The sequence below is a fragment of the Gymnoscopelus braueri genome (assembly GCF_963280865.1).
Source record: "Gymnoscopelus braueri genome assembly, chromosome: 13".
NCBI classification, from domain to species: domain Eukaryota; kingdom Metazoa; phylum Chordata; class Actinopteri; order Myctophiformes; family Myctophidae; genus Gymnoscopelus; species Gymnoscopelus braueri.
The window spans coordinates 9,831,771-9,840,945 of NC_137615.1; the positions used below are offsets into that span (position 1 = coordinate 9,831,771).

Genomic DNA, 9,175 nt, shown 5'->3' on the forward strand with positions numbered 1-9,175 from the left:
TCGCTGCACGTTGCTCTGCTGGTCGGGATCCGGTTGGACGGCCAAGGCCGCCTCCCCCTCCACCAGGGTCTCTGGGAACATGGCGGCCCTGACGCGCTGCGCTCTGGTCAGGGAGTACTGAGCGTCTAAGTCTGAGTACCAAGGAGAAAAGGGGAAAACACTTTACTTAAAAGGTCTATAATGCTTTACATGTATATGCATGTATCACATTTATAATGCATTATAATGCACTTTGAAGGCATTATAACACTCATGTATGATGACCTATAACAACATTCATAACGTATCATAAGTGCTGGTCATAATGCATTATAAGCTCAGTGGAACGGCACATTGTATGGTTCTGAACCACATTAACTGTGAGCTGTCCATGGTCCTGGACCACATTAACTGTGAGCTGTCCATGGTGCTGAGTAGTACGGTTGACAGGTGAGCTCTGTCCATGGTTCTAAACCATACAGCTCCCTTATCCATGGAACAATTCTTTGATTGTGTCTCCTGGTATGACATTAACAATTTTCTAGGGGTGGTCCGATAAGTCGTCCCGCGATATATCGCGATACTTTTTCGTGACGATATGTATCGTTTTGGCATTTTTGAAAAAAAGAAAAACGCCATTTTTTTTTTCTCCAAAAAAACTTTTTTTTTTGTAATAATGATAATGCAAAAACAGAAGTATTTGTTTGCATTTGCTTTTGTCCCCCCCCCATATATTTTCATAATAAAAAAGTGCCATAATATCGTATCGATATCGTGAGCCCAATATCGTGTATCGTATCGTGAAATTAGTGGGCACACCCCTACAATTTTCCTATTTCATCATTTAATGTTATAGTGTGTACAGTAGTAAATACAGGGTAGACTGTTTGCACTGTAACACATACAGTTGTGACCAATCATCAAGTCCACATTTCAATAACTAACTGCAGTCATACAGAATAGACGCATTATGATGAATTAAAGATAACCCTGCATTTAATCCTGCCTGTGTTATAAATTACAAGATGATGGGAAATGTGTATAATGTCACTAATGTATAATCATAACAGCTTTCATACAACAAGACATACAGTCGCATCTAGCAATGGTGTGGCTTCTCTGTCCTCTCTTGAACTATCGCTAGCAATTTGCTGTTTGTGAATGAAGCCTCACATATCACACCGCAGTGTTCCGTGGTGTAGGCTGGCTGCTTGTGTGAAGGCCTTAGTCTATTGTGACTTGTGACCGTAACGGTCAGACTCAGAAAATAACTTTTACCATGCACATATTTTCAATTACAATCCAACTTTAACACTCTTCGAGTAGCAGAATCTACTTTTGAAGAGACACAGATACTATACATACAGTAAATACAGGTAAACCCTTTTCTAGACGGTATGGTCGAAGACTGGTAGCATAGCTAGCTATAATGTCCTGTTAGGAAGTCAGGGAAAAAAATTACATACTAGAGGAAATTAGCTGCCAGACTTCTCTCATCCCGGCCGCTTCCATCATTAATTACAGTTACAGAATGCCAAACCGATTGATGACAGCTAACTTAGTTGGCAGAAGTTAATATGAAAACAACAGAAAGCTTTTCCAAGCTATTGGCTAGTTTACAATACCAGATTTTCAGGCCACTACACAGCCTTCTAATCCGGTCCTATATTGCGCTGATCAGAGCAACACAGAGTTATGGCCATTTGAAATGTGAGAAACTGCTGTATTTACAAGCGCATAGCGTGGCACCGAGAGCCGCGCAATGAGCTTGTAGATCTGCTATTTTTTTAATAGCCAAAGATATCTTAAAATGACACAGATGCGTTCCCGGTCTCAATGGGTTAATATTAGATAGATAGAAAATAAGTAAAAGGCCTGTATCCAACGTTTTACCTGAGTGAAAGTATTTCATATATAAAATATACTTACTATACCAAAGTAAACGTACTGGCCCAGTATGAATGGCCAATTCACTTTTATTTTATTTTTTTCAATTTTCAAAATTGGTCTTTTAAAAGAATATTAGATCTGAAAGCTCTATTATTGAATAGCCAAAGTATAAGGCTTAGTATGAATATATATAATATAATAATAATATATAAATATAATAGTACGAATGTATGTTTTGTATTAATAATCTAAATATTTTAACTTAAGTTTTCAAATAATTGTAGTGGAGTAATACATGTAATATGTGCCTCTGAGGTGTAGTTGAGTAGAAGTGTAAAGTATTGAAACATGGACATAAGTAAAGTAAAGGTGCCTCAAAATTGCCATAAGTGCATTACTTGAGTAAATGTACTTAGTTCATTTCCACCACTCTATCGATCCCTGAGGGGAAATTACATTTCGTTGCTGTTGGGCATAAACCTCATATCTCCATATTTCAACTTTTTACGTTTTACATTTTTACCATAAATGAATGGCCTACTTCATCATACAAGAGTGTCGCACAGAAGTAGTGAAAATAGCCGATCTACAAGTAGATCGGCTATTTTCACAAATGTCTTAAAATCATAATAACAGTTTTGGAGATTCAAGGTTTCCACCCCGACAGCAAGGACGTGTGCGTTGGACCCAGCAGTGTGCTGCTCCGCTGACTGAGCACACAGGGGAGCAGTTAAGGGGTTAAGTGTCCTACTCAGGGACACTTCAACACTAAAGCCCTGGAGGAGCCCAGGATCGAACCGAGGATCAAACCAGGGACCTTCCCATTCCCAGACGGCCACTCTCAACCTACCGAGCCACTGCCGGACGCGCGCGCGTGCGTGCGTGTGCGTGTGCGTGTGTGTGTGTGCGTGTGCGTGTGCGTGTGTGCACATGTGTTCAAGGCCTTGTGTTTGCATTAGTGGTGTCAAAAATAATCGAATAATCGATTAATCGCAATGCGGACATGGACAATTATGAATCGATTCACAAATGTCAATAATCGATTAATCGAATAATCGATTTTGCAAAAGAAAATATGTTTTTTTTATTAATTTTTTGAAATATATATATATATTTTTTGTTTTTTAATCATGTTGCTAATTGCACAGAGAAGCAGGCAGATTTATATGTCGTTCAGTATATCTGACTGCTTGTATTGACTGATGAAAAGGTTTCCATGTTGTACAATAATATAGAAAAGTGTGATGCATCGCGATGCATCGTCGAATCGAATCGAATCGAATTATTACAAGGTTAATTGTAATCGAATCGAATCGTTACCTGGTGAATTGTAATCGAATTGAATCGTGAGGGCAGTGCCAATGCACACCTCTAGTTTGCATGCAACAATAGCCAGGAGCAACACTGCAGGCAGCGGTGTTTTGGGACTACTAAAACATTTGAACGCTTTAAGTCAGGACACTCCCCTCAGAGATAGAACGCATTCATTGCCATGATGTTGTATTTGCTGTATGTTACTGCATATCTAATGTGCGTACAGCTCACAAACCCCAATAGGACAGAGCATGAAGACACAGATACAGCTACTGAAACAACATCACAATAGATCCTGTCCAAAACCTTTCAGGATTCAAATTCAAAAACGACAAAAGTAGCAGATCTGCTACGTTTGATGCTTTTGTGTGACGCTGTATAGTATGATCAAGTAGCGTGTTAATTTACGAAAAAACTAAAAGTTAAAATATGGAGTTAGGAGGTTTCTGTCCAACAGCAATTAGATGAATAATCCACACCATAAATGAACATTCGCGAAGTGTTAAATGTTAGCACCGAGCAGCAGAGCACTCTGGGAGCCTCAAGTACAAAATAGATCAACTTTTGGAGAGCAGCACCACTCCTTAAAGGAGAATTCCGGACATTTTAAGTGTTATCTTTGATGTGTCGTTACTCACCTACCGACGTAAAAAGTGGCGTTGTTTTTTTCCAGAGATTCCCCTGTCGTCATTTTTTCAACCCCCTCCGTTGTCATAATGGGAGCGCGTGGCTTAGGGAAACTCGTCTATTATAACCGATGCAAAGTTATTCTTTTCTCTACTACTACTCATTGTAGTCTCATGATAGTCAAACATGCACTGAAAATTCCTGAGAGGCTACCGCTAATGCCGAACGATTTAACACTGGTTGCTTGTTTCTCTACCTGGCAACACCAAGTTGCCAGGTTCTGGAAAGAAACAAGCAACCTTTGCATCGGTTATAATAGACGAATTTCCCTAAGCCACGCGCTCCCATTATGACAACGGAGGGGGTTGAAAAAATGACGACAGGGGAATCTCTGGAAAAAACAACGCCACTTTTTACGTCGGTAGGTGAGTAACGACACATCAAAGATAACACTTGAAATGTCCGGAATTCTCCTTTAATGTCACTTTGTTTTTTTACAACCGACCAAACAACGAACGAATCGAGGAGAGGTGGGACTAAGTGTAAAGCAGTCAGCAAAAAGACACACACACGTATTATTTGACAGAACTAGACGGCAAACATTCATTCTTGGAATTAAAGCCAATAGCAGTGGCGGCCATTTTGTGGTTCCACAGATCTAAAGCACATTATTCATTACTAATTTTTCCCATAGAGATTTCATTTTAACCACTGTATCCATTTATATGTTGGCTATTCAAAAACAGCAGGATGTTTTGTTATTTTTTGATAAATCTTCCTTCTGGGGGCCCCTGGAACAACACATTTTCAGATGGGGGTCCGTGGCCAAATACATTCATTTTGGGTCTCCTTGACATGAAAACGTTTGAGAACAAATGTCATTTACTGTACACATCACGTCAACGTTCCACAATAGAACTGAGCTCTGAAAGACAACCAGTTTGTATGTGCCCACTGGACGCCTCCACAGTGACTTGTCATTACAAACAATGGGTGCGTTTCTTGACGCAAACTGTCTGACACTTTCTATGTGTCAGGGCCATTATTTCTGCACTAAACCACAGAAGATGGATGAAGAATGAAAGACAGAAATACTTTGTAACTTTTTCTAAGCTAGTTTTTTTTTAATTTGCCTGCAAAGTTTCAATGTGACACAGCTCTGTTTACGCATGTCTTTACTCTATTTTAATTGTAAATGTAATTTCGTAGTTTTGATTGATTTTGTTTCACACTTGCTTTGGCAAAGTAAACAGAGGAGAGGAGAGGAGAGGAGAGGAGAGGAGAGGAGAGGAGAGGAGAGGAGAGGAGAGGAGAGGATGGGGAGAGGAGAGGAGAGGAGAGGAGAGGAGAGGAGTAACTCTACGTCACCAGGCACGTCATCCGCGTCATCAGGTGGCCGGATAGGCATCCGGAAAGACGTCACCCCTAAATAGGTCCGTCCTAATCCTTGATGCGGCATAGTTTAGCTTATTTTTTTAATATAAATGTGCGTGCACTATCCGGAGACTATTTAGCGTCTGTATTATCCCACGGGGAAATTCGATTCCATTTAAATAGGGATTGGGGAACCAAAACAAAGCGGCACCGCAAAACCGGATGGGCAGAATCCGGAAAGAGAATTATTTTCTTTTTTTTTTGTTTCAGTAGGCGTGGCCTAGACCGGATCATATGGGTCTTCAATAACGCATACCAGGCTTTCCTCCGAGGTGGAAAGACTGGTGACGCGAGGTTAGGGGAGAGGAGAGGAGAGGAGAGGAGAGGAGAGGAGAGGAGAGGAGAGGAGAGGAGAGGAGAGGAGAGGAAAGGAGAGGAGAGGAGAGGAGAGGAGAGGAGTCTACGCCACTTGATGTTCACCTGTGGGACTTTCGATCCCCCCGGCAGCAGCGTCCCCTCCTCCGCCCTCGGCGTTCCCAGTGGGGTTGTTGTGGTTGGCAATGGTTGAGCCGGTGGTGGTGGTGGTGGTGGTGGTGGTGTTGGTGTTGGTGTTGGTGTTGGTGTTGAGCGTGTACTTCCTGCCGCTGTACTGGGTGGAGCAGTCGTCGTCGCGCAGCGTGGTCGCCCCCGACTGGATGCCCGAGTCAGACGAGTAGTATGTCTGCTGCCACTCTGCCACCTTCACTGTCACGCTGTCCGCCTCACTCACTGCACAGAGGAGGCACAGCAGCATCACCGTCATCATTATCACCATCATCATGAAATACATTTGGTTTAAAAAAAAGAAACTCAAGAAAGCAGTATTCAGAAAGGAAATTAGATTTGATTAGGTTATTATTATGATTATGATTACTATTATTATTATTACTATTATTGTTGCTATTATTTTCAGGGAGACAAACCTGGTCTAACTCAAAAGGTATGCAATTTTTGTAGTATTTTTTTGTTTACTTTTAATGCGAATTGTGTCTACTCTACTTTTACATTTTATTCACTAACATTGAACATGATGTACTGCATTGTATTATTTGTCTCCACTACGGTGTAGACTACTGGGGATCCTAAATAAATAATAAAGACTCATCATCATCATCATCATCATCATCATCATCATCATGGTAGTAGTAGTAGTAGTTATGGAAGTGGTAGTTGTAGTCATAGTAAAGGTGGTACTATTACTGTAATATAGTAATGGCAGTGATATTACTAAAAGCACCAATTGTAGTGGTAATAGTAATAGTGATATTAGTAGCAGTAGCAGTAGTAGTCATGGTAATGGTAGAGATTAGTAATAATTGTATCAGTCAGTGTTTGTTTGCTGTGTGAAGGAAGAACTTACTTTGCATGGACATCATCTCCAGCCACTGTCAACCACTGGACAAGGACAGAGACAGAGACAGAGAGAGAGAGAGAGAGAGAGAGAGAGAGAGAGAGAGAGAGAGAGAGAGAGAGAGAGAGAGAGTGTATAAATTAGAACATTATAGAAGATTGTATTTACAACATTTACTTACATTTAGAGAGAGAGAGAGAGAGAGAGAGACAGAGAGAGAAGGAGAGACAGACAGAGTGAGACAGACAGATAGAGACAGAGAGAGAGAGAGCGATGCAAAGCTTACAGATTAGAAGGTTATAGAAGATTATATTTAATATTTTCCATTATAAGTTTTCAGAATCAAGAAAATAAAACAGCATTAAAATAGAGGGGAACGGGAAAAAACTACGAATAAGGGAGACATAAACAGAAGCGAGAGAGAGAGAGAGAGAGAGAGAGAGAGAGAGAGAGAGAGAGAGAGAGAGAGAGAGAGAGAGAGGGGCGCCATGGTCAAATAATTAAAAGGTAAGACTAGAGGCACAACATTAGCAAGTAGAAAGAACAGCATCACCATTCACCACCACTATTCACCAAGGACTAGAATGATGAATTTAACACATCTCTGGTTTAATCCTGAGTGAGAAAAGAGTTTCCGTCACGTCCTTTCAAACGAAGGTTTGACCTTCTGTGCCGCTGCGCCTTTATTAATCTGGGTAATATAACAAGGTCAAGTGTTGCTACGCACGCACACACACGCAAGCACACACGCTCACGCACGCACACGCACGGCTTCAGTACAATCTCGTCTAGAAGCGTGTCACACTTCATCATAAACACATACAGTAATATTGACTCAATTATAAAACAAGACTTCACTGTCAAACACAATATAACTGGGTAATTAACCCATTTAAAAAGGTGCTGCAACGTACAATATAAGCTATTATATCCAAGTCAATTAATCATAATGTGTTTTATAACAGCACTATTGTTGCATCGTCCATGGGCAATAATCAACCTACATATCATCTCTTCAGATGTCCAAAACTGTTACTTTCCCGGATTCAAATTCAAAAGCAGCAGATCTACAAGCTCAAAGTGCGTTGCTTCGCACCCGGGTTACGAGCTTGCAGATCTGCAACTTTGGATGCATTTGTGTGACGCTGTAGTATGATCAAATAGGGCCTTAATTGACGGGGGGGGGGGGGGGGGAAACACAAAAAGGTTAAAATATGGAGATAAGAGGTTTCTGCCGACAGCAACAATATGTTTTATAACAGCACTATTGTTGCATTGTCCATGGGCTATCATCAACCTACATATCATCTTCCCCAGTCACTACGGGACTATACCAGCGTGCTGAAGCAGCTAAACTCAGAGCTTATGATTAATCATCCACCTCGTGCTAAACTCCACAGCTTCTAGAAAACTCATTTGTGTGTGTGTGTGTGTGTGTGTGTGTGTGTGTGTGTGTGTGTGTGTGTGTGTGTGCGCGTGCGCCATCTTTTGCTTCAAACGACAAATTTCACAAATATTAACAAAAGAAAAAGAAAAAACAAGGACAGAAAAATGTCTCTATTCAGCTTGTTTATCTACTCCTTTGACTCCATTCCACGGTGCTCCTTGCTGCTTCCTCTGCCAGCATCTGCAAAACGTTGTCTTGTCATCTTACGATATCAAGTTGCAACACATTTTCACTCCCTCACATAATTACACGTGGTCAGGACCCATTGGTGTCACTTTTTTAATGCACTGGGTACCATTTTAGCATCAATTGTCAACGTGCAAGAGTCATGTAGACAGACTCATTGATTAAAATTGTATGTCCTATAGTCCTATTATTTGATTTTTGTAACAAAGTGAAAGGAGACCCCCCCCCCACACACACACACACACATACACGCTAGCGTTGTTTCCTAAACAATATAACACAATATGTAAAATTATGATGTTTTAGTCATTTTGTTCCTGTTGTTCTACATACTGCCAAACCTTTGCTTTTATGAAATATCCGAAACCATTAGAGTTTTATGGAACGCTTCTGAACACATTGCATTAGAAGTTTGACCACTTCAAATGCTCTAATATTAAAACAAAAATACAATGAAAACGAAACAAAAATAACAAAGGATTATGTTTAAAAATAGCAGATCTACAAGCTCATAGCTCATGAGATTGTATATCTGCTATTTTCGAATAGCCAAATAAATCTAAAATGACACGGATGCGTTCCCGGATTGAATGGGTTAAAGACATTGCAAACAAGTTGAAGACATTGAAAAGAAGGAGGGCAGTGGGCTTGAGCGCCCTGAGGCCTGTGTTAGCTGAGCGCGGCTTTGGCTGAGCGCGTGTCCGTGTTTGCGATCATTCTGCTTGCACTACGATCCATCTTCCATCAAGAAAGGGTCTAGCCTCGCCTCGCGGGACTACCTTTACCCTGGCAATGTTCAACTTTCCTTTTTCCACCCAGAAGTTATTTCTATTAGCTGGAAGAGATTAGATCTGTATGCGACTGTCTGCCTCAAACCAATTGAAAGCAAACCAGTTAAACCCCCATGCGAATGAGCCACATTTGAATAACGGTTGCATAGACCAAGGGTTCCCAAACTTTTCAGGCCG

General features: G+C 40.9%; 1 protein-coding gene across 1 annotated transcript in view; it reads right to left on the reverse strand.

Annotated features, from left to right (window-relative positions):
• The window catches only part of jupb (junction plakoglobin b), an 87,311-nt gene that overhangs the window by 40,751 nt on the left and 37,385 nt on the right, over window positions 1-9,175 (reverse strand). Inside the window, exons 2-4 of the mRNA XM_080447127.1 lie at window positions 6,584-6,618; window positions 5,665-5,952; window positions 1-131 (exon numbers count right to left, since the gene is read on the reverse strand). The exon at window positions 1-131 is cut by the window's left edge and continues 123 nt beyond it. Of these exons, the coding sequence (XP_080303253.1) occupies window positions 1-131; window positions 5,665-5,952; window positions 6,584-6,599 (435 nt within the window). The 5' untranslated portion in view covers window positions 6,600-6,618. The remainder of the gene's footprint in view (window positions 132-5,664; window positions 5,953-6,583; window positions 6,619-9,175) is intronic.